The sequence below is a fragment of the Piliocolobus tephrosceles genome, chromosome 10 (assembly GCF_002776525.5).
Source record: "Piliocolobus tephrosceles isolate RC106 chromosome 10, ASM277652v3, whole genome shotgun sequence".
Lineage (NCBI taxonomy): Eukaryota > Metazoa > Chordata > Mammalia > Primates > Cercopithecidae > Piliocolobus > Piliocolobus tephrosceles.
Window position 1 is genome coordinate 111529974 of NC_045443.1, and position 26437 is coordinate 111556410.

Here is a 26437-nt window from a genome sequence, read left to right on the forward strand (position 1 = left end):
GGTCCACCTATCTTTCCTGTAATGTGCATTGTATGCTTGCCCCAGAGCAGGGAAAACCAGCCGAATTCTCCAGAATGCAGCGGGCAATTTCTGGGCTCTGGGGCGTGTCTGCCTTAAAGGTTCAGGCCAATGCTGTCCCCATAGGCTCCACCCCCCATGGGAGGAGCCACACCCTGACTCTAACCTGGAGGACCAGCTCTTGCGAGGAACACTGGGAGGCACAGACGTTACAGTGAAGAAAATTAATTTTCTTCTGAGACTTTTATGTTTTGGATGCTCTTGTGACACCCCTTCGAGATGGCTGCAGGCAGGCTGGGTTTTTTCCAAAATCTGGGCTGAGAAATCAATGTCTGAAATGCATTTTGCAAGAGAACAGAGGTGAGGAGAGGGAAGGCAGGAGGAACAGTGAATAACCCTGGATACCAATCCCAGCGCCTCCAAGACGACGGAGAAAAGTACGAAGAGTCGAAACAAAATGGAATCTTGCGGCCAGCACAGCCTTTCTGGTTCTACTACAACAAAAGAACCTCTCCTATTTATTGAGTGCTGATTTTGCACCAAACACTAGGCTGCAGGATTTTTTCATGGCACTCCTAGGCCAAAAGAAATACCTAACAGTTTGTTTATTAAGTAGTTAAGGCTAAACAACTTGACAGTAGCAGTTTATAACATCTCTGACAGATGTGGCTGTTTTTCCTCAGAAATCTGAAATAGCCCACAGGGAAGCTGTCAGTTCACTGTGGCACCCTGAGGTGCCTTGGCACACAGTTTGGGAACCATGGCTCTGGGCCAATGGCTTTACTTGTTACTTTACTGAGCCCTCCCAATAGATCTGGCAAGTATTTATTATGATCTCCATTTTATAGGTGCAGATACTGACGGTCAGTGTTATTTTTTTATTTTTTCTGAGATAGAGTCTCGCTCTGTCGCCCAGGCTGGAGTGCACTGGCGTGATCTCAGCTCACTGCAACCTCTGCTTCCTGGGTTCAAGCGATTCTCCTGCCTCAGCCTCCCAAGTAGCTAGGATTAAAGGCACCCACCACCACACCCAGCTATGTTTTGTATTTTTAGTAGAGACGGGGTTTTACCCTGTTGGCCAGGCTGGTCTCAAGCTTCTGACCTCAAGTGATCCACCTACCTTGGCCTCCCAAAGCACTGGGATTACAGGGAGTCATGGCACCTGGCCCAGAGTGTTTAAATGACCTTATCCAAGTGTGACAGCTGAAGGAAGCAAGATTCAAACACCAATCTAGCCAGATGTGATGGCTTGCACTTACAATCCTGGCTACTCAGGAGGCTGAGGTGGGAGGATCACTTGAGGCCAGCAGTTCAAGATTGGCCTGGGCAATACAGCAAGACTCTGTCTCTTAAAAAAACACAGAAACACCAATCTGATAGACTCTCAGGGCAGCCACGTTTGGTTATGCAGGTTGAATACTGCATAATCCTAGAGGCCGCCACTCCTGCAGATGACAGTACTGACCGTCTGAATCATTACACTGGCGGTGGAGGCTTGACAGTGCACAAAGCCTCCAGCTGTAGTAGCTCTTCTCTCTTCACTGAGCAACCTCTTGCTTTGACTTCTATGATTACCTGATCGGAGCCTCCGGCCACATCCCATTCGCAGGTAAACAGACTCACAGGACATGCCATGGAGCACCAGCAGCTTCCTTTAACCTTGGTGGCCAAGTGGCAAAATGACTAACTCCAATAGGTAAATTACATCAAAACCAGCAGCATTTCAACCACAGGTGGGCTTGGCTGGGAAAAAGATCTACAGGTCTAAGTGACGCTGACAGGTATCCTGGACCTGAAATTTGGACTAAAGAGTCCATTTAAGGGAACAGTTTGTCTAATTAGGGTCTGCGGCCTCTCGGCTACATTTGGGCATATATACCTGTGCTTGTGTGTTGAGGGTGGGGTGGGGGTGGAGAGGATTTACTCTTTTTGTAGGATAATTTTCAGATTTTTCTGTTTTTATTTAGACAGTCTAATTTTTAATATGTGTACATACATGTGTATCATGATAGAACCGTGAAGAGATTTCAGTGCCTGTACTGGACTTCAGTGATGGGCAAGTGACATCCCACAGACACAGACAAGACGCCTTTGGACACCAGAGTGTTCAGATCGTGTCTCTGCACCTAACCAACTGGCAACAAGAGATCAATTCACTGGGATGAACAATGAAACATTTTTCTGTTCACAATTCCAAGAGTAATTGGTTATCCACTCATTCATAATTTCAATAACACTACAATGCTAACTTTTATTTTTAAGTGATCAGAATAGAACCAATAGGCACCGCTGCATGGAAAGGGGTGTTTGATGACCGGCAAGACTCAGAGAAGCAAGAGGTCTAATCGTGCTGAACCAGCAAATGAAGACTTCAATTCGGTATTCTCATCCTGCACAAGCACTTACTTATGCAAACAGGCATTCTCTGCATTAGCATTACTGACGTAAAAGAACCGAAACAGATTATAGATCTGGACCTGAGGCTACAGCTTTCTAATATTAAAACCCACGTTCTGAATTTAGTTTCTGCAAAACGACATCATCCATCACGCTAAAATAATGTTGTTAATTTGAATTTTATTGATTTTAAATTTTGTTTGTATTTAATATGAAATTGTGTTTTGGTTTTATAGTCCTCAAAGAACCATAAGCAAGAGTTGCCAGTTTATTCTGAGTTTTATATTTATACATAGTTAAATAACATAATAATAAAAATATTTGCATTATCACCATGGGGAAGGACCGTGAGATTTTTATTTTACTTTAAAAGGGCTCTTTATACATTGCTCAAGTTTGAGAAACACTGTGACGGCCCAAGATTTCACGCAATGTTACTTTAGGAATGAACTCAGAGACCATCACGTCGTTGGGAATTCCCTTACTTCAGTTTCCTCGGGGAGGATCAGAAAGGTTAGGTGACTTTCCTAAGGGCACACAGCTAGTTAGTAGCAGGGCTGGCAGTCACAGCCTAGTCCCCTGGCTCCTTACACAGCCCAAGTGTATTACAGAAGTCCGAGGCAGGAGTCACAATAGAGATGACAGCAACCCTAAACCAGGAGTGATACCAAGTGCTTTACTAGCCTCACTGACCTTGTATCTTACAACAAACCAGACACAGCTGTTAATCCTGCCATTTTACAGAGACAGACACTGAGTCCCAGGGAACTCATCAGACCAAGTTACTAAGTCAAGACAAAACAGCATGCACAATCCGGGGCTCTATCTGAGGGTTTTAATGGGGTAAGCCAAGATGGTTCCTTCCCTTTCTGGAGTTCATGGTTGTTTCTGTAACCTAGCACCTAGGGCAGTCCCTGCCTCATTAGTGATGCTTAGTAAATATTTGCGAAACCGACAAGTTATTTCTTAACTAAAAAGCAGTGTTTGAGACCTCCCTTTTCCATGGAAAACTCTGCGATGCGTGAGCGGAGAGAAGCTGTTCCTAAAGAGAAGTCCCTCAAGCTGTCTGGGGCTCCCTGCTGCCTTTCAGCACCCAGAATGCTAGGAGACATGGCGCACAATTATCAGCTCCAACAATGAGCCGACGGCAGCCCTCTGAGCAAGCCCAGACAAAGCACAGAGACCTTGCAGCTGAAAAGACTCTGAATGCAGACAGGGGAGGTGTGAAAGCAAGGTTAGAGTGAGCTGCAGTGCCTGCTTGGGGCAGGAGGGGAGGAATGAGGGCGCACAATGCCACCCTGCCCCCAGGACAGGCACGCTCTCCCTGGGGCACCCTGTTCCACTGTCTGAGCTTTTGTCGCCCACTCTGGAACCAGTCTAGGCGTGCAGTGAGGGAAAACGCCAGCTGCAGCAGAAGACCGAGCCTGTGAAATCTCAAAGGAAGGATGAAAACAACAGCAAAAAAAAAAAAAAAACCCTTCTCAGTGTTCAGGGTGAATTATTTATTTTTTTAAGGAGGCAAACTAAGGAGGCTTCCACGTGGCCCTGGTTTGGGATTGCTTGACCAGTTAGTCTGGCAGATGGAAATGGCCTCATGGCAGATAAATGATATATTCTTAGGCAAGTACGTCCAGCTGTTGACTTACCAAAGATGCTGCCCCTACGTCTGTGGCAGACATCACTAATCAATTTCAGTGCCATTTTCCACGGAGCCCAAACAGTCTCGATTCTCCCGCACAGGGTTCCAGGCAGCCATGACCAATGGGTTTGTGTTGGCTTGGAAATGGCAGGCCTATCCCAAACTCTTCATGGAATCACTCAACAAATGAGGCCCCAAGAGGTCATGTAATCACTGGAGGTCACACAGCACGGCCCAGGCCAGAATTCAGGTCTCCTGACTCCCTGGCTAGTGACCTGAATTTTTTTTTCACTTGGAAAATCATACTGGCTCATTTCCAAGCTGACAGTCAACTCCTGATCGAGGAGGAGGAGGAAGGACAGCATGAAGACAAGAACTCAGCTCACCCAAGTATGTCCTCTGAGCAAGTGGCACTTCTCTGGACTTGAGCAGCAGTAACTTTTATAGCCTCTGATCATCCTCTGGACTATTGGTAGGATGATTAAAAAGGAGAAGAGTCTGCAAAACCAGCTTCTCCAATGAAGAAGGTATCACTCAGTACACATCCCTCCCAAACTCCTTGGGGCTGCATTCCCAGAGATCTTAAGTAGGGAAGGGCATGTTCTGAGAAACATGGCTTTGTGCTCATCCTGCAATATGGAGAATCTGGAGAGACACAGATAGATAGGAGCCTAAGAAAGTTCCGCACTGGTTTCTTTGCTTTCTGAAAAGGGTCTAGAAAGATTCCCAGTGTTTCCTCACACTGTAAACTGAAGCTTAATATATTCTACATTCTTTATAGTAGAAGGTTCATGTATGAACCTACTAAATAAAAATAGATCCTAAATAAAACGTACTTACTAGGTCAGCCTTTTGATTTCCCTGGGTACAGTTAGCCTAGATTTAAGTAATAAACTATGTAAATTATCTACATGGAGTATAAAAGTTGGGATAATTTCTCTTCCCCCACTTATCTCCCCTATCTGTTGACTCTGTGGCAGCTGAATATTAGTTTCCTTCTGACCAAGGAACCACCACCTGCAGCTGACCCCTAAGCCTAGAGGATTCTACCTTCTTTGACCCCATAAAAGACTACTGCTGGCATACTTTGGTGAGGAAGTTTCACATAGAGAGTAAGCCTGGCCTCTCATTCCATCAGGAATTCCTTCTTTTATTCATTCATTCTTTCATTCGAGACAGAGTCTCGCTCTGTCACCCAGGCTGGAGTGCAGTGGTGTAATCTCGGCTCACTGCAACCTCCACGTCCTGGGTTCAAGTGATTCTCTTGCCTCAGCCTCCCAAGTAGCTGGGACTATAGGGGCCCGCCGCCACGCCCGGCTAATTTTTTTTCTATTTTTGGTAGAGACAGGGTTTCACCATGTTGGCTAGGCTGGTCTTGAACTCCTGACCTCAGGTGACCCGCCCCCCTCAGCTTCCCAAAGTGCTGGGATTACAGGTGTGAGCCACCACGTCCGGCCCCAGGAATTCCTTCTTAAGCATCCTTAACAAACAGTTGACCTTGACATCACTGGCTTACCACTTGCCACTTGATGGGCAACTCATTACTGCAGGAAATGGCCTTTTTCTAATGCTTTATGGTTTGAGATATTCACTTTTAAAAAACCTTTTAATTTTGAGATAATTATAGATCTATATGCACTTGTAAGAAAGAATCAGAGAGATCTTATACACCCTTCACCTAGCTTCCCTCAGTGGTGACATCTGGTAAAACTACAGTACAATGTCATCATCAGAAAATCAACACTAATAATTGACCTTATTCAGATTTCACTAGTTTTATACGCAGCCATTTGCATATATGAATTGAGTTTCATGAAATCTTATGAGAAGTTATGAGTGTCCACCACAATGAAAACACAGAATGGTTGAATCATAAGGACCCCCTAAGCTACCTTTTGACAGACACAGCCACCTCCCTCCCTCCTGCCTCCCACTCGTCTCTCTAATTTTGTCATTTCAAGGACATTATATAGCTGTGCGTGGTGGCTCAAACCTGTAATCCCAGTACTTTGGGAGGCCGACACGGGAGGATTGCTTGGGCTCAGGAGTTCAAGACCAGCCTGGGCAACATAGCAAGCCCTGTCTCTACAAAAAAATTGAAAAATTAGCCGGGCGTAGTAGCACGTGCCTGTAATCTGAGCTGCTCAGGAGGCTGGGGCAGGAGGATCCCTTGAGGCCAGGAGTTTGAGGCTTCAGTGAGCAATGATTACACTACTGCACTCTAGCCTGGATAACAGAATGAGACCCTGTCTCAAAAAACAAAAAAAAAAAAAAAAAAGACAACGTTATATAAATGGAATCACACAGTATGTCATCTTTTCGGGATTATCTTTTTCTATTTAGCATAAATCTCTGGAGATTTAGCCACGCGGTTTTGTAAATCAACAGTTTGTCCCTTTTCACTGCTGAGCAGCATCCCATGCCTTGAACATACCAGTTTGTTTAGCCATTTTCCTACTGAAAGACATTTGGGTTGTTTCCAAGTTTTGGCTATTTATGCACAAAGGTATTATGAACATTCATGTATAGATTTCTCTTATTGGGGGGGTAGTAGCTTTATTGAGATATAATTCACATCTTCTACAGTTTACCCATTTAAAGTACACAACCGGATGGTTTTTGCTACATTTACAGAGCTGCGCAACCCTTGCCACAGCCAATTTTAGAAGATTTTCGTTATCTCACACAGAAGTTCTGTACCCTTTATCCAGTAACTCTCAACCTACCTTCCTCTTCCCTAAGCAACTGTGAATCTACTTTCAGTCTCTACGGATGTGCCTAGTTGACCCTCGGTACCCACAGGGGATGGGCTCCAGGACCCTCACAGGTACCAAAATTCAAGGACATTCAAGTCCCTTCTGCATTATTTTCGATCTGTGGTTGGTGGAATCTGTGGGTGCAGAATATGTGGATGTGGAACCCACAGATACACAATCATGGGATATGTGGCCTTTTGTGTCTGGCTTCTTTCACTCAGAATCATGCTTTCAAACCCACATTATCAGTAGTCCATTCCTATTTATGGCCGAATAACATTCCACTGTATGAATATACCCCATTTTGTTTATCCACTCATCAGTTGACGGACATGTGAATCTGTTTTTGTGTGAACGTGAGTTGTCATTTCTCTGGTGTTGATGCTCAAGAGTGTAATTGCTGGGTCATAGAGACAGTGCACGTTTTACTTTGTAAGAAAACTGCCCACACTCGGAATTTCCCAGAGTGGCTGTACCATTTTTCGTTCCCACCAGCAATGCATAAACAATCCAGTTTCTCTGCATCATTGTCAGCATCTTGTGTCACCACTACTTTTTATTTTAGCCATCCTGACGGTTACATGTATATTCATTTTTTTGCACCCTCAGCAGAAATCTGATTTTCAGTAACATCTGCTGTGAGTCAGAGCCCCGAATGTTCCTACTGGGCATTCCTTTTGTAGGCTGGCCAACCCTAGATCTTCTACCTTGATATAATCTAGGTAGTTCCTGTCTCTCCCTCCTAAAACAGGAGGATATACTTATTCATTTTACCCATTAAAAGATGGATTTAAGATGTGGTCATGCCAGAGAGAAGTTCAGACCTTTGGGATCTGGACCATGGAATTCTGTTGAGCTACATCCCACAGCTGGTGAACCCTGGAGTCCACTGAGAACTCAAGATCTTTTTTTCAAAATAAAAAGGTATGAGGCAAGGACTCCTATATTCTGTCTTGGGGCCATTCCCCTGGTGGAATTGATTCCCTGGCATTTTGTAGTCACTGCCTGGTACCTGCGCTCGTCTTCCAGGCGGGTCATCATTTCCTTGGACTGTGGTTATTCTGAGGGTAGGAGGCGGCTCTCTGAAACTGGTACAGCGCTGAGCTCCCAATAAGCACGTGGTATTTGTGGACGGCCCTTGATAAGCATAGTGGACAGTAAAACCTCAGGGGTGATGCTTGCTGAAGATAGGCATGTTGTCAGGGATCAGCAGATACGTGCTGAATGGGCACATGAAAGAGTTAAAAAAACTCTTTCCCTTGTATTCATAATAGGAAAGACAGCACAGGAAGAGTATCTGCGAGTGCAAATACGGCTTTGCCACTTGTGCAGGGTTTTATAGCTGGGAAGCCATCTGACTTGTGCGCTTCAGTTCCCCAGGCTTCTTGGGGTAGGAATGAATGAAATCCTGAGCACAAAAGCACTTCAGGTCCCTGCAGGGCCCTTGGGTAAGGTGCTGTGCAGACATCGGGAGGTATCGTCAACGGTGCCTCGCTCACGCAGGCAGAGAATGCGGCAGCGAGGACCATCAAAACTGCAAATGCTGGTGCTGAGGTGGACATGCATGGATCCCATCAGGAATGCTCACAGAAGCCCCCAGACACACATAGACACACAGGCTGATGAGATGCGGCACACAACCTTGGCATCACGACTGTGGCCAGTGATTATTTATACTGTGACAGGTGAGGAAAGGATGTGTGTGTGTGGAGCGGGGCTGTGAGGGACGCACATTCCGCCAAGATGGCGGCTCTCTCAGACTTTCCCATCCCCAAATGTGGCCAATTATCCAGGTAGCTGCTTAGGACCTAAATATAGGCATCATCTGCGATCCCTCTCTCTGCCTGCACAGCCCTCACCAAGGACACCATCAAACATATTCCCATACTGACCTGGCATCCCACTTCCACGGCTGACGTCTGGTCCAAGCCACAGTCAGCTCTGGCTCAGGTGAAGTAAAAGCCCCCTCTTGGGTCTCCTCAAACCTGCTCGTCCCCCTGAGAGCCTTTTCTCCTTAAAAGATCTTTTACAAATGTAAGTCAAGAAAGCCCAACGACCTGAAGCGCTAACGGCCAACCCCAGCCAGGCAATTACGGGACAGAACAAAGCCACTGGATATCAAGTCTATTACAAAGTCCTGGTAATTAACACAGGTTGGTATTGGCACGGGGGCAGATAAATAGACCCGGGGAGCAGATTAGAGTCAGAAGCAGACCCTCACACACAGTCACCTGATTTATGACAAAATCAATGCTGCAGAGGGAGGGGAAAGAATGGTCTTTGCAATAAATGATATTGGGCCAATTGAATATCCACCTGGAAAAAAATGCTCCTTGGTTTGTACCTCACGCCATATACAAAAATCAATGCCAGATGGATTGCATATCTTGATATGAAGGGTCAAACAGAAGTCTTTCCTTTTAGAGAAAAATATAGGTGGCCACCTTCATGAGCTCAGAAGAGGCAAAGATCTCTTAGCAGACACAAAAAATTCTAACCAGGAAGGAGAAAAATGACAGTGACAATATCTAAGTGAAGAGCCTCTGTTCATCAAAGGATACCACTGAGAAGGTGAAAGCGACCTACAGAATGGGAGACACTGCGATTGCACAGTCCAGTATACAGAAAGTTAAATAAAAAGTAATTAGAAAATTGAAAAGAAAAATAAATTAAAAAGTCAGACAAGGCAGTTTTTAAAGAGTGGGCAAAAGAACAGACATCCCACAAGAGATGACAGATATCCAAATGGCTCATAAACATATGAGAAAACATTTGACTTCCTAAACTACCAGGGAAGCACAAATTAGAACCATAATGCGGTAATACCACTGTAGTCACTATCTACCTACCAGAATGGCTAAGGAAAAGACAGACAACACCAAGTGTGGACGAAGATGAGGGGCACCAGAACACCATAAACTGACTGTGGAAGGAAGCGCAAACTGATACAACCACTTTGGAAACCTGCCCGGAAATAAATATCTGCTAATATCTGCTAAAGCTAAAATATGCATACCCTGTGAGCCTGCAATTCCATACCTACACATACACTCTACAGGGATGCATGCATGTGGACGCCGAAAAAATGCTCACAGGAGCAGTATTTGAAATAGCCCAAACCCTGCCAACTACCCAAAAATGCTCATTGGCAAAATGGGTAAGTATACCGCAACATATTCATACAATGGAATTCTAGACGGTCACAACAATGAACGGATTACAACTGCAACGTAACAACGCGTGCGGATCTCAGAAATAGAATGATGAGCAAAGAAGCCAGACACAAATGAGAATATATGTTCCAGTTCCATTTACAGAAAGTACAAAAACAGGCAACAGTAATACACGCTTTTAGAAGTTAAGAGAGTGGCTGCTCTTGGTGGGGGGCAGGTAGTGACTGGAAGGAGGCGCTGGACAGGGGCTAGCTGGAAATGCTCGGCCTCTTGAGGTGCTGGTTACACAATTGTGCTGAATTTGTGACCACTTGCCACACTGTCCACTTAGGATCTGTGCGCTTTTCTGCATGCATGCTAGCTGGCCCATCACACGGGGTAAGGCTGGTCCTGCCTCGTCGGGGCTCAGCATTTACTGTCTCTGGATCTGCACATGCTCGCTCCTTCACACCCCCAGGTCTCCACACAAATGTCCCCTCCTTGGAGAAGCCTTACCTACCTGCCCAATCTAAAACTCCCTGTACTGGGTGTCTCCCAAATGACGTCTACTTGAAACCTGTAAAGTGACCTTACTTAGAAATAGGACCTTGGGAGATGTGATCAAGGTCAGATGGGGTCATATGGATTAGTATGGGTCCTCAATGCAATGCCTGACGTCCTTATCAGGAGAAAGCACGGAAGGAAGAACACCAGAGATGACAGAGGCAGGAATGGAACTGACACAGCCCCACGCCAAGCAATAGCAGGGATTGGCAGCAGCTACCAGGAGTGGGAGGAGGCGAGGAAGGATCTCCCCTGCAGCCTTCGGAGGCAGCACGGCCCTGCCCACACCTTGCACTGGGACTTCTGGCTTCTGGAACTGTGAGAATACATGTCTGCTGTTTTAAGACCCCCGTTTGTGGCATGTTGTCATGGCAGCCACAGAAACTGGTACTGGTCTCATTCTTATCCCGCCTACCGCCTGCTTTAACTGTCTTCAGAGCGCTCATGCCACCATGTCACAGGATTTATTTGTACATTTGTTTACTGCCCCTACTGCCAACCACCATTAGAATATAAGAGCCATGAGGGCAGGAACTTTGCCATATTCACAGCCACTTTCCCAGTGCCGAGCAATGCACCTGGTATAGAGAGAGGCTCCATCAACGCCAGAGGAATGCCAGGGGAATAAATCTGCCTCTCCCTCGGTGCAGAGGAGACAGGAGGCGGCCCGTACACACTGAATGAATGACAGCATGCATTATTTCCATCCTTTCAAACCACAGCAAAGTAGGAAGAGTGGGAATATCCTGATAGGAAAACAGGGCAGAGTAGGGAAATGACCTGGTCCTCGCGGCCAGTCCTCTGAGGGGGTCAAGAGGACTTAGCTTTATTTGTAACCCCTGTATGTTTCATAAGGGGGAGGGAAAAAAACACCTTATTTGTGTAACTGAAACTAGAAGACCACAAACCCTGTTCTCTGACTTCAGGTTCCCAGTGCTCTGTGAGGACATGCCACATCCCCACTTAGGCCTTGTGTTTAACTGAGTCCAGGGGTTGGCAAACTTTTCCCAGCCAGGGCCAGAGCATCGATATTTGGAAATACCTCATCAAGGTAGGATGAGGTCATATGGATGAGGTTGCAAGCTCTTAACTCTGCTGCAGAAGCCCCAAAGCACCAGGCAATAATGAGCAAGTGTAGCTGGAGTTGGTCAGTGGCTGCGATGCCCCCTGACCTAGGGCCTCTCTGGGCAGGTGGATTTGGGAGGAGGTGACTTGTGCAGAGGAGAGACACCTGGGGTCAGCTTCATCCTCCTCACCCATCCCTTTGAGAACTTGGCTAAGGATTTTCTCCCATCCCACACACCTCACTCAACCCATCCTGCTTGGCTGGCTCTCAGGAGCTGCCTGAGCCTGATTATTGCAGAGCTTCTTCAGGGAAAGCCTGGAAAATGGGAAGTCCTCTCCCAGCCTGCTCTGCGTCTCTGCCCTGGCAGATGAAAGGGCTCAAAGGGCTCGAAGCTTTTGGAAAAGTACTGCTGACAACCAGGAGTCAATCGGGCAGTGACCCCATGCCTGCGCAGGGGAGACAAGGGAGGTGTGTGTGGGGAACGTGGGCAAGTGAGCTGTCCTCGGCCTTCCCTCCTCCGTCACGGCCACTGCAAGAGGAAATGAGAAGGCCAGGAGGCCAGGGATGGACAGACGCTGTCCACAAAGCAGTCACAACAGGTGTTGGGGGGACAGGAGATGCAAGCCATGTAATTAAGATCTCCAGACACCTGTTGTGAACTCTCGCCCATTCACACCCTAGCAGGTGGTTCACACCTCGAGGAAGAAAATAGTAAAAAAAAAAAAAAAAAAAAAAAAAAAAGATGCTGAGATAAAAGGAGAAAAGTAGCTCTCCATCTGCCAGCCTGCAACTGCTGGAACTGCTGGCTGCTCTCACCAGACGTCCCTGACCCATGGCAGGAGTTCCAGGGTGATCAGTGAAGCTCTGGAGGGAGAGCTGGTTGTGCTGCCTCAGGGCTGTGTTACCTGGGGCAGACTCCTGAACCTCTCTGTGCCTTACACTTCGTGTTTCTACCAGGATTGTGTAGAGAAAGGCTTCACACAGTGGGTATGTGCTCCACTAACATTACCAGAGCCCAGCTATGTAGCAGGCACCTGTGGACATGACATGTGCCAGAGCGTCCCAGCTTATATTCGGGGGTTGAGGGTCAGTACAGTAAGCAACCACATGGAGCAGTTCCAAGGGGAGCTGAGGCAGTTGGGGTGCAATGGTAATGGGGCTACAGGACAGCAGGACAGGCTGAGCTACTCTGGCCAGGGGTCAGGAGTTAGTCAGTGGAAGAGTGTGCTGGAGTGTGCTGAAGGCCTCATTTTATTCTATTTTTTTAGAGAGAAGGCCTCACTCAGTTGCACAGGCTGGAGTGCAGTGGCCCAATTATAGCTCACTGTAAACTCGGACAGCCAGACTCAAACAATTTTCCTGCCTCAGCCTCCTGAGTAGCTGGGACTACAGGAGCACCACACAGTTCAGCTAATTTTTGTATTTGTTTTAAGGATGGGGTCTTGCTATGTTGTCCAGGATGGTCTCGAATTCCTAGCTTCAAAAGATCCTCCTGCTTTGGACTCCCAAAGTGTGGTGGAAACAGACTTTTAGCACTTGCTACCCTGGTGACGGCCATGTGGGCGATTTTCTCTCAGGGGCCACACTAAAGGAAAAGCTAATTGCCCAAAACCCCAATCAAGAAGGTAACTCTCTCACAAATGTCCACCTGACTCCAATGGCCGGAAGGCAACGTGAACCACCTATTGGTAAAAACGAAGGGAAGGAGCGGAGAAGGAAGAATGCGAAATCGGGTCTTGACTGTGAACCTGTGGATGCCAGCTTCCCCAGAGAAGACAGTGGAAATTCACAGGTGGAAAGTGAGCCGGGGCACTCTGGAGTACCGTGTGTGGACAGGCTAAGCGTGAACCACCCAAGCCTTCCTTCTCACCTCCAGACCCGCTCAACTCTGTCTTCCTAAACCTAATACCAAACGGCGTTCCTGGCGTGGCAGGCCACCAGAAGGAAACACAGTAATAACAGCTACGCTGGCTGGGAGCTTTTCATGAGCCCAGCACTATGCTAGGTGTCTCACACAGTTGACTCATCTTTTATCACCCAGCTCCAAGGCAGGTTCTTTTCATCCTCATTTTACAGATGAGGAAAACTGAGGCCCAGAGAGCTAACATGACAGCACAGGAAGGGAGAGAAGTGCACTGAACCCACAGATTTATCACCAGAACTGACTCTTCACCATGACTTGACCTGGCCTGGACTTCAGAGCTGCCTGGACATTCCCACGGTATCCTCAGAGAGGCAGGTCTGAAACGCGTTCCTTAGCAGTAATCCACAGAGGGCCTTAGTGATGATCATGACAGTGACAGACAAGCTTCCATAGACGCGCCCCTCCTCTGGTCAGCCTGTCTACCCACCCTCTCCCTGAGCCTTTCACAGCCTTGGCAGGGAGGCAGACACACTCTTCATTTCCATCCTGCAGACGAGCAAACTAAGCCTGGCCAATGGCCACTACACCCTGGCTCCAAACTTCCTGATTCTTCCACTGGTTTGCAGGCAGAACTGGCTATACAATTTGCAGGGCCTGGTGCACAATAAAAATCCAGGACCCCTTGTTCAAACATTACTAAGAATTTCAAGGTGACAGCAGTGCATTTAACCAAGTGTGAGGCCAACCCTGTTTGCAGAACCTCCTTCCTAGAAGATGGAGGCTACCGCCTGCCAGAACCCAGCTGGCTCAAACCAGGCAGCCCCGTGGATTATGACGGAAATGGGCAAGCCAGGGTCCATCCAGGAAGAGCACCGTTACTGTCTGTACCCTAGTTTCCTCATCTAGAAGGCAGGTTTAACAACAGTCCTACCACGCTGGGCTGCTGTGTGGACAAACTGATACAAAGACCGCGTGGGAAGCGGTTCGCCCCGAGTCCCATGCCTCCTGAATGCCTGTATTAGCCAGCTCTGTTTTTAACACCACTTCCAGCTTTTGAAATGGGGGCGGAAACAAGACCCTCTCCACCAAACGCTTGCGCTCTGCACACAGGTGCTGTGTGTCAGCAGGAGAGCCCCAAGTGTAAGCTTCATTTGCACGTACACACTTAGGCCCAATCCAGGCCCTGACCTGCTTCTCTGCCCCGGGCACTTCCCGGAGGAGACAAGGAAAGAGGAAAATAAACAACACGGCAAAACACACGTGCAACACACCTACTCCAGAGCAAACCCAGCTAGGGTGGGGGTGGGGGTGGGGTGGTGGGAAGCCCAGTCTCCACCTCCTTCCTTCCTTCTTTTAGATCCATACTGACCTAAGACTCTGGGCACCTGCCGGGTGAGCTGACCACCGGCCATTTCCATCCTTGCTCGAGTGGTGGGGTGAGAAGTTTGTGTGTACATGCATACTTGCACAGTCTGGGGCACCGCCATTTGTGTGTCTTCCACATTTCCTTTTGGGGAGTAGAGAGGGGCGGGCTCAGCCTGTCCCTCAAGGTCCTTCCTGACTCTCTGCCCCAGAACACAGATGAATGGGGCAGGAAGAGAGGATTACAGGATTACAGCCTTCCTTTGCAGAAAAAAAAACAAAGCAAAACAGGAAAACCCTGCCCAGGACCTTCAAGGCTTCAGCACTGCCGCTGTGGACCTGGGTTCTGTCTATAAAGTCAGATTCAAACCCTGGGTTCAAATCCCGGCTCCACCGGTTTGGTGCTGTTGAACACCACAGTCAACATTTATTAACTACCTGCTACCCTGCCAGGGGCTGGATTAAGTGCCTCATCTGCACAATCTCATTTAATCCTTATAGTCCTTGAGGCTGCTGAGCAGGGTGGCGGCCTGAGGCATCTGATGACCCAGTGGGTGGAATTTGGGCTCCGCAGTGGGCTTCTTCACTGAGAAGCGGACACGAAACGGCTTTACCGGGCCATGGTGATGAATGGGCCCCTGGAAACATGAGGCACTGCAGCCCACGGGGCCGGGGACATGAGAAAGAAATCAGCACTCACACATATTACCACAGCATCAGCACAAATTCCAGTGCATGTTATCACTAATGTTACTACCACCAGTTTATGCCAGGGGAAACTGAGGTCCCAAAAGAGAGCCACAGAGAAGATGAGAATCTCTGTCCATGAATCCAGTGCTGTGCCTCTCTCTGAGTTTCCAAAAGCATAATCTTTGAGTCGTCCCAGACAGCAATCCCACGGAAACACGGAAATGCAGTGCCTCTTGATGCCTGTCTGGTTTAACCCAGGGCTGGTTAGTTAAGGGGCTGGAGTGCGGTGCACTGAGGACCCAGAGGAAGGTTGGCGGCCTCCGGGAAGGGCCCCAGGCACTGCTGCTTCCGGCTAGGAGGGCGCCTCCTCTCCCCTCCAGCAGGCAGGGTGGCTTGAGGCCCTGCCTGGAGAATGCTCTCCGGAGCCCTGCGCTTTCACCTGCACACCTGTCCCACTGGCTGTCACTGTCGGTTTCCTCTCTGGTCCCCCACAGAGAGACCTAAGTCTCTCCTGTAACGGCTACATGCCTCGTGGCTAGCACAGAGCCTGGTACAAATGACATACTCGCTGTCATTTGGTTCCCACTGGAATGATCTGGAGGAAGACAGCTCCTTCTAGACCCAAGAGAACAGGCAGCAGAGAGGAGCGGCTCCCAGCTGGGGCTCTGGGTTAGGCGGACTTAGATCCAAATCCCCACTCAGCAGCGTGGTCTCAGGCAGGACACTTCATCTCCCTAGTTTCCAGCTCCAGTTTCTGTCCAGGTGCAAAAGGGATGACCATCCCTCACAGGGCTGCTGTGCGGCTTAAAGGAGGTGATTCTGCACGGGAAGGCATTCAAGCTCAGAGCTCAGTACGCAGCAAGCGTGTAATACAAGGGAGTTGTGATTTGTACTATACCTGGTAGGATAAACCCATAGAACCTGCCTGGCCAAATGGACCATCCTGGTTCCCCGAAACCCTGAAACCTCCCCCTGGCTAATGACCTTTACCAGCCAGTGGCTTTGTCTGAAATCCTGTCTGGGGCTTCCCTGGACAATCTCGGAGAAGTCCCTGAGAAGGCTCACAGCGACCCCTGCTGTTTGCAATGAGGAACTGCCTTACATCCCCAGTCGGACTGAACAACAATGGCAGGTACGGCGCCTCCAAGAAGGGCTTACGTTTCCAGGGGTTTAAGAAAACTCTCATCAGAACAATGGCAAGGAGAAGAGTCACCACATGTAATTATGTTCAGCGGACACTAATTCCCTGTCTTCTAAAAATAAATATAATACGTGAGATCAAACAAAGTGCTCTCTCTTCCCTTGAGGTCTTTTGTTTCCCCGGATAAGTGTCATCCTAAATATACTGCAGAACCAAGTGAAACTGTCATTTCAGCAGGATATTATTTCCTGATCAACATGCGCTCTTCCTAGCAAGTCTGTTTTAATCTGGCAGTTCTTAAATTGGACTCCTTTTAAAAAGCAGAGCATGTTAAAATAAGCAGACACACCGAGAGGCTAAGGATATATACATTCCTGGAGGGACGACTGATCAACCGAGGTTTGGGGAAATGGGAAACATCCCCCAGGTCATGACCCCATCTTGCCAGGTGTTCCCGCCGTGCAGGATACCCAGGGATCATATAGCTAAGATCCTGTTTCCCAGATACAGGCAGGACTGGTCTCTGCCTCAGATCCCAGCTCACCACATACCACATCTGTTTATCAACTGAATACTATTGCATGATTTAGAACAAACAGGGGAAAAAGAGGACAAAGATTTCTGAAGTTCCCCAGATGACTTCTTATTCTTCAAACTGCAGAGTGAAAGCAAAGAAGGTAGATGCCACACAAAGATAATTCTTTTTCATCTCCAAAACACAAGGCTTATTTTGTATCCACAGATTACCTTGCAAGACGCTAACTGGCAACTCTAACAGAGGCTTCACTCTCGGATCCTTGTGCAAGCACAGAATGAATGAACGAGACCTAGTTTGTAGAATTCTAAATGTTCACCCACACGCAGGCCACGGTGCTGCAGGTCCCCCGAGCAGTCCTGGATCCCACCCAAGCCTCAACAATGTGTTTGGGTGAAGCTGACTTCATCTGCCATTACATTCTGAGAGCTAGATGGTCTCTCTACTACCCTGCCCATGCCTGGGGAGGACCTTGGCTTCAAGCAGTCCCTTCTTAGGCCCTGATATAAGGACATTTCTTTCATTCAGGGCTTGGTGCTGGGTGATGCCTACCTAATCTGAAAGAGCCAAACATTGTAACACGTCAGCATAGGGATCACCAACTAGCGGCCCTGGGGCAGGCCAGACTTCGTCTTGGTTTTAAAAAGTGAATTAGTTGCTGATGAATTCCCCTTAAGAATCCACATGGCTAGTTTCTTTCAAAACATGGGAACTGGTCTTATGAAGCCTGAGCTCCTGTGTGGCATCCCAGCTGGATGGCCAGAGAGAGGCCCTCCTGCCGCTCAGTCCCCACCCAGCCTGCTGCGTTACCGGCTGGCTCCCCGTCACAGCTGCGTTTCCCACCCCTGTGCAAGCAGGTGCTGACGGGTTGCTTTATGTGTGCAGGTAATTCACCTTCGTTTCCGTAGAGCCATTTAGGCCACAGGTCCCCAACCCTGGCTGGACATTAGGATCCCCTGGGGAGCTTTTAGCACAACACCGATGTCTGGACCCCAGCGCTGAAAAATGGAATCCAACCCTCTGGGGATGCAGCCTCGGCAAAGGTGTGTTTTAGCCGTCGTCAGGTGGCTGCAATGTGTGGCTAAGGTGGAAAACTAGCACCTTAAACCAAAGGGGTGGCCTGGCTGAAATTGTAAGCAGATCATGGGCAGGGCTGGATTTTAGCCACTGGGGCCCCTGCCCCTCTTGCACCTTGTGGATGGGGACAGGGAAGCCTGCCTGCCCTTTCTCCATCTGCCTCGGAGAGGGGGGAACCTGGCTGTTTTGACTTTTTTCCTGCACAATGCTCTGGGGAGCCACAGCTGAGATTAAGGGAGATAACTCAAAAGCAGCCAAAAGATGACCTTTGAAAGACCACTGTGCCAGCCCGCAGCGGAACCATCCAGGACCCAAAGGCTACCTTCCCCGAGACTCGGGCAGGCTCCCCGCCCACACGCCAGTCACCGGGACTAGACGAGCGCTTCTCACCTGAAGAGCTCTCGGATCTCCCGGCTGTGGGCCTGGAAGGGGATGTTCCGCACCAGGATCTTGGAGGTGGTCTGCGTTCTGGGAACTTGTTTCTTCCGAGCCGATGTCACGGCTGGCCTGGAGGGTGAGGGGAGAGGGTTCGAGTTATCCGGGGCTTCAGCAGCTCCTGCCCAACACTGACTTCACCACGCCTCCATCAGAATATTCAGGTGATGGATTCAAGGAGGGTCCGTGGGGTGGGGGACCAACATGAAAGGAGAGGAAGGTGACAGGACCCAAAATAGCTGCAGACGTCAGGGGGACACAGCCATGCCTGGGTGGCTGCTGCCCTTCATTTGAGAGACTCTGGGGCCACCAAGGACTTAAGGAGCCCCGTTAAGGGTGGGGCTGGTTTCTCACCAAACCCAATCTCTATTGTGTCTTTCTCTCCAGTTGCAAAGAAAGACCCTGGTTGGTTTCCAAAGATCTTGTTTGTGACACTTCATCAATAACCCGAGGAGGAACATGCAGGGGCCTAACCATGAAGATGGACTGGGGGCGAGCGAGGACACTCTCAGCCCACGTTCAAGGTCATCCCCAATGCAGTGCTACCTGACCTGTCCCCCTGCTCTCCCAGGGAAACCTCCCACTCCACCAAAACAGGGTAGGGAAGTGAGAAAGGCTGGGAGTTAACAGGGTGTGAATGCCAAATCGGATACTTAGGATCTCCATGATCCTGGGCAAGTAACATGGCCACTCTGGGCCTCAGTTTCCTCCATTGTAGAAGGGGTGTAATGATAGGCCAACCCAATTTGATTGTCTGAAGATTTAATAAGCAGACTCAGTACTAGACCCAGCATGTGGTAAACATTCAATAAATGGCAGCTGTTATGATAATAACCATGTTAGGACTCACCTCCTTCAGGCCTGCTCCACGTCACCTCCTCACAGGCCTTCCCTGTCTTCATTAAAACGGCAACCCCCTCACCCACACCCCCACCAGCTTCATTTCTCTTCCTGGCACTGACCCCTGTGCTAGTACATTACAAATTTAATCATGTTCCTTGGCTGCCACGCCTGGAAGGGAGGGGCCTAGCCTGAACCCTCGGCAAGGAAGGGGACAGCTACCCAGCACAGCTCTTTTTTTTGTCTTGTCATTCTGGGAGCTATGCTGTCTCATACAGTGGCCACCAGCCACATGTGGCTAGTTAAATCTAAATTAAAATAAAGCAAAACTAGGCCGGGCGTGGTGGCTTACACCTGTAATCCCAACACTTTGGGAGGCTTAGGTGGATCGCCTGAGGTCAGGAGTTCAAGATCATCCTGGCCAACATAGTGAAACCCTATCTCTACTAAAGATACAAAAATTAGCCAGGTGTGGTAGCAGGCACCTGTAATCCCAGTTACACGGGAGGGTGAGGCACAAGAATTGCTCGAACCCAGGAGGCGGAGGTTGCAGTGAGCCAAGATCACACCATTGCAGTCCATCCTGGGTGACAGGGTGAGGCTCTGTCTCAAAAAAATAGAAGCAGCAAAACTACAAATTCACTTCCTCAGTTGCTGGGGTATCAGGCTCCAAGACGGTGCCCGATGATCCCTGGCTCTTGGTGTTCAAACCCCGTGTAATCCCTTCCCATGCTCTATCAGGGCCAGTCTGGGTGACCAGCAGGATGCAGCAGAGGGACGGCGTGTGAATTCTAAGACTAGGTTGTAGAAGACACTGCGGCCTCCTCCTTTCCCATTCTTGGATCACTCACTCTGGGGAGACCCGCTGCCATGCCATGAGGACACTCAAACAGGCCCAGAAAGAGATCCCCAAGGTGAGGAACTGAGGCCCCCGCCAGCAGCCATGTGAGCGTGTCATCTTAACGACAGATCCACCAGCCCCAGCTGAGCCTTCAGATGACTGCAGCCCTAGCTGACATCCTGACTGTAACCTCATGAGAGACCCTGAGGCAGAATACCCAGCTAAGCTGCTCCTGAATTCCTGACCCATGAAACTATGAGGCAATGTTTTGTTTTCAGCTTGTACGTTCTGGGATACTTTGTGATGCAGCAATAGACAGCTAAGACAGTTGCACTTGCCACATCTCAAGAGCTAAATAGCCACGTGTGGCAATTGGCTGCCATCTTGGACAGAAGAGATGTGGAACATTTCCACTGCTGCAGAAGCTTCTATGGAACAGCACTGCCCTAGGGTGTAAACTCCCAAGGAAACGCCATCCCCAGTGCCTAGGAGGAGGATATGGTACACAGTGGGCTTGCTGTAATTTTTTCTTGAGTAAAACAATGGTTCCATGAACACTGGCTAGGAAGTGAGATCCTGCAAGGCTGAATTCAGGCTGGTTCTCTGGAGATAGGGTACTGGACAGAAACCGCTGGCTCAGTGCTCATGGGCACTGCAAGTGCTAGATGCTTCACACACAACCTCTAGTTAGCATGTTTCACTTTAGAGGCAAAGTCACCCATGCAAGGTCACAGAGCTCCTGGATTAGAAACTACAGGTGTGGGGCTCAAAGCCTGACCTCTTTCTGTTATACTGGCAGCTCAGGAACCCCCATTAGACTTCTGAGGGCCCCTGTACCAAGCCTTCTTCCCTCCAAGGATGCTTAACATAGCACAGACCACAGTGGGTGAAAAATACCAGAGCTGGCCCAAGCTGGATTCACAGGAAGCATTAACAACAAAGAAAGAAGGAAAAAGAAAGGTCAATTCGCTGGCAGCTAATTTGCCGGATGACCACAACAAATGACCAACTTGCTGAAAACTACCGAATAAATATCTGAAACCAGCTCTAGGGCTATTAGAGGCAGTCATTTTATCACCCAAGGCAAGTGGATGATAATGACAATAACGGCTTACGCTGGGCACCTGTTATGCGCCGGACACTGTTGGAGGCACGTCGGGTGTAACAGCTCATTTAGATATACAAGCAGGTAGAAATGGAGGAGCAAAGCTAAATCTCCAAATACTCCCCCTACTTCAGTATACTGGTCATTGGGCAAATTGGTCTGCCTCCATCTCTAACACCTACAGAATCTCTTTAACATTAACTGGAGGCCATCATAGGCACTGCCATTCAGCTCTAAGAAAGCATGTTCCATAAAGAGGAACATCTAGGTTTTACAGCCTCTTCTGGTTCATCCACAGCACCAGCAACCTCCAGCTCTTCCTTGGTTTATTTATCCCAAGATGAGTGTCGTTTGCCTGTTTCTCCTGCACTTGTTCCTTTTCTTGTTAAAAAGAAAACCCCATGCATTAAACATTCACCCAAAGGACTAACACTGTTGTAGTTCACTGGGAAAACAGGGGTCGGTGTTGGTAAATGCTAACTTAATTAGGTATCTTAATTAGGAAGAGTCCTAACTGGCAAAGGGATGGGTGGAAAGGACATTTAAGGGTGTGAGACAGCCTCCAGGGTGGCCGGCACCAGGAACAGGAAACCCCAGCTCCTAGGAAAGGGAACTGAGGACACTGAAGACTCACTTAGTGGCTCGTTCTGAGATCCTCACTTCCAGCTTGTGGCCGTCCATGACATGACCCTAAGAGAGAAGACAACATGGCTCATCTCTGTGTCCCGAGAAATCCTCACCGAATCCTTGCCCTTCACCAGAGCAGAGCCCTGGCTCGCAGATGGGAGACTGTTCCCCAGCGAGCGGGGCTAGCTGGCCTCGAGGACAGAGGATGCCCTTTCTCTGAAATGGCTCACACCGAGCCCAGGCAGCAGCTGGTGGTCAGAGACTCAGTCCTTGGATGCTCTCTTAAGTAACAGGTAGGCCTTGACCTAGATGTCATTCAAGGGACACGGAATTTTCCACTGTTTATAAGCATGTTCAGGCAAAGTAACGCCCATAGGTCTGGCTTGCAGAGAGAGTTGGGTTCAGTCTGTATGTTCCTGAAAAATATTCTAAATCATAGTGGAGTTGCATCTAAAGCTAGAGTCTAACATTGGTCCCTCAAGGCGGAACTGGTGTATTAGCAAAATTACCCTTGAAAATCCCTTAAATCTCCCATAAAATACAGCACACAGAGCTTCGTAGGAACAATTCTTGGAGGCAATATTCACATATGCACGCACACAACAATGTCCAGAACATAATACAGTACACGTGCAAAGTGAAATTTCATAGAATCTTATATCACGTGAAAGAGAAATACAGACCACTGAACCTGCAGAGCCGATTTTAAGTTAAATGAGTACACAGCCCCTGACCAGGAAGAGCCTAGGATGTGGGGCATTATGAAGGGAGCAGAGGACACCTTCTCAAGCTACTAACACCTACTGAATCTCCTTCACATTAGCTGAAGGCCATCCTAGGCACCATCATCCAACTCTAAGACAGTACATCCCATAAAGGAACCCAGGCAAGGCCACAGAGCTTCTGGATTAGAACTCAGGCCGGGCGCGGTGGCTCACACCTACAATCCCAGCACTTTGGGAGGCCGAGGCGGGCGGATCACTAGGTCAGGAGATCGAGACCATCCTGGCTAACATGGTGAAACCCCGTCTCTACTAAACATACAAACAAATTAGCCAGGCATGGTGGCGGGTGCCTGTAGTCTCAGCTACTCAGGAGGCTGAGGCAGGAGAATGGCGTGAACCCAGGAGGCGGAGCTTGCAATGAGCTGAGATCGCGCCACTGCACTCCAGCCTGGGTGACAGAGCGAGACTCCATCTCAAAAAAAAAAAAAAAGAACTTACAGGTGGTGCAAAACTTGCCCTTTGGGATAGTGCCAATCCCAGGCTGTCTCGTTCCCCCAGCTCCCCGCCTGCTAGAGGGTCCCAATCTGTCCTTGTACTTAGGATCTAGCAGGAGGCATATCTCCCTTCTCTGTCTGAATAGGATGTTGAGTCTTTGTCCAAACAGTTTTCGGTTCAGCCTGTTCTCCCCACCTTCTCCCACCCTGGCCAAGCCTGGATGACGCAAGGGTCTCCTACCCGCCCCCTGCCCCCAGCCATCGTCCCCTCTCCACACCAGCAGCTGCAGAGGCTGGAGCAGAAGCCGGTGTGCTCACAGCCCTCTAATGGTCTCCTACTGCCTTTAGGCTGAGCAGTAAAATGGCCTAGAAGATCCTGCCCTGCACACCTCTCTCCTCATCCTACACCCTGAACCGCCACCCCACGCCGCCCCTGCCACAGTGGCCCCTTTGCTTTTCAAATGTACTAAGCTCATTCCCACCTTACAGCCCCTGCCTCAGACTCTCTGCACATGGTCCCTCCTCCCAAACTACCTCCCTCCCAGATCTCTGTGCAGCTGACTTCTGGCGAAGTAGGTGTGGGCTCAACTGTCACCTCCTTAGAGAGGCCTTCCCTGACCACACAGCCTAAGTGCCCCACCTCCACCCCCAACTTGCAGCTTTGTCTTCATAACCTGGTCCTGCATGTTTATTCAGAGGTCCATGGCCTGTCTACCCCACCAGAAAGAGGGGCCCACATGAGCAACCTCTCCCAGGCCTAGCACCACTCCTGGCACACGTCAGGCCCTTGATAATAGTGCTATGGATCGAATGAATGAACTATGGTGACTATGGAGTGTTGGGAAAGGTTCTTAATTTTTTCTTGGGCCACAGCCCCCTAGAGATCTGGTGAAAGCAATGGGCCAGGTCAAGTGTAGACTTCGCACACCTTCCCACTCAATTTCAGAGGGCTGACAGGACCTCCCACTACCTGCCAAGCGCCTCCTGGCCCTCAGCTGAGAATCCTCACTTTACCTGGAGCTGCTTGAGAGCTTTCTGGGCTTGTTCCGGCTTCCTGTATTCCACAAATCCAAACCCCATGGAAAGCAGTGCTCCTAAGAGAGAGAGAGGTGGAAATCACACCAGTGGGTGAAGCGGAAGCACAAGGCCAAGTGCAAGGGCTGTGACGGGCCCCCAGACCTGCGCTGTATTTTCTCTTATTTTCATACCCCCTTCATTCCCCAAAAATCTCGGCTCCTGGCTTGCTGTTTATTACTAGTCATCTTGACGAATCAGTCAATGCAGTTAACATGGCTGCCACCTGAGGCCCATTTGACTATTAATTAACAGACGACTGACATGATAATTAACTTCATAATAGGATTCTGCTTTGGGAGGGAGACTGAGCTAAGAGAGATGACCATCATGAAGGCAAGTGGCAAAACTTCTACCTGGGCAGTCCTCTGCCTCCACACGTAATGCCCAAAATGAACATGCGCGTGAGAGTCAAATGCACCAAAGGCTTGCTCTTCACAAATAGTATTTCTCACCAGCCAATCCCATTCAGTTCTTGGGTTTCAGATATAAAGTTTGGATCATGTGGGTGACTGCATTATTCAAACTTCTCTGGTTCCTTACTTCTAGGTTGCAAGTAGCAAGAGTTCAGATAGCAAAGAATACTGCAAAAATGTCATGAGAAACTTCTGCTTCGTCACTATGTATAACTGGGGAGGGAGGAGTGCTTTTATAGGGCACTAAAAAACATTAAGATCCCTAATTACATCTTGCCCTCTTGACATTAGATTTGATGTCCCCCCACCTTCCACTCACACCCCAGCATCTTATACATATTTGTTATGTTTATTCTTTATTGTGAATTCAATGATTCACCTCAGTCTGATGGGTTCAAATGAGGCTCGAGGCTCGAGGCTCTCCACCTTTGGTTCACTTTGCAGTTTCTATCTTTACCTTTACTGTGCTGTTTGTGAGACCTATGCTCCTGCCTTTCTATTGACAGCAGGTGTTCAAAATAAGAGCCAAGTGCATTACGGAATTCCATTAATTGCCCACACATGGCTCAGACAGAACTGACAGCCAGTGCCACCCCACGGCGACTTTAAATGTTTGTTCTTCAAGCAGATACTGCTCGAAAGCTCTCTTTTGGAGGCTGAGGCTGCAGGTGGTGGGCTGGCATGTCTGCGTACCTATGAGATTTTAAAAGCGCAGTGACTGTGTGAAAGGCAACTGTGAGAAGGTCACGTTCAACTCTGAGTTACTGACACTATGCAGATCCACTCTCCGCCACCGTGTCTATGGGAAGCTGACCTCTATAGACAGCTCTACCTGGGCTTCCCAGATTCCTGGCTTCCTGTTGGGATCAGCCAGCAAGAGGTTCTGATCTGGGATTGTGGGGTGGGGGGATGGAGGAGAGAGAGGCTGGAGTACTGGATCCTTCCTCATGTCCCCATCCGCCTCCTGGCTTTGGGTGGCTCTGCAGTGGCCATGTCCAATCCACGGCCACCACTCCTGCAGGTTATCTCGTGGCTCCAACTCTCAGCTAAGCTCTGGTCACACACTTTCCTCTAATGTCCCTCCAGGCAAGGCAGGGGGAAAGGCATTCTTCCTATAGAACCCACTCCCTGGACATCCCTGTGGGCTCCCTTAGCCCAGCCACACCTTGGCCCCTTCCTTACAGACATCTCTGCTCCAACCCCAGCTGAGGGTGCTTTCTGTTTCCTGCTGCAACCCTGACCGATATACTTTGTCTAGACTTTCCCCAAACTGTGACGGACGGGCCCCAGAGAACAGGGCTCTCAAATACAGGCCCTTGAAAAAGAGAGTGTATGTTTTAAGAGCTGCTTATGACATGGAAAGATCAGATAACCACTTCTAAAACATGCTGAAGAGCACTCCCCAGGAGGACAAGGCTGGCCCCACAGAGCATCTGACTGGGCGCAGTGAGAGGCAGGGACAGCCACCTCCACCTGCTAGCCTGGGTGTGCCTCCGTCTGGCTGCACCCCCATCCTGGACTTCAGCAACAACTTCTTTTTTTTGTTTTCCCTGAAATCCTCACAACTGGTCCTTCTCATCATTAACTTGGTACTTAGCTGGCTTTCCTTGCATCCAAAA

At 48.9% G+C, this 26437-nt stretch overlaps 1 protein-coding gene across 1 annotated transcript in view; it reads right to left on the reverse strand.

Moving 5' to 3' along the window:
* The window catches only part of RBM19 (RNA binding motif protein 19), a 140374-nt gene that overhangs the window by 70285 nt on the left and 43652 nt on the right, over nt 1–26437 (reverse strand). The window contains exons 19-21 of the mRNA XM_023204080.2: nt 24343–24422; nt 22117–22172; nt 18652–18768 (exon numbers count right to left, since the gene is read on the reverse strand). Of these exons, the coding sequence (XP_023059848.2) occupies nt 18652–18768; nt 22117–22172; nt 24343–24422 (253 nt within the window). The remainder of the gene's footprint in view (nt 1–18651; nt 18769–22116; nt 22173–24342; nt 24423–26437) is intronic.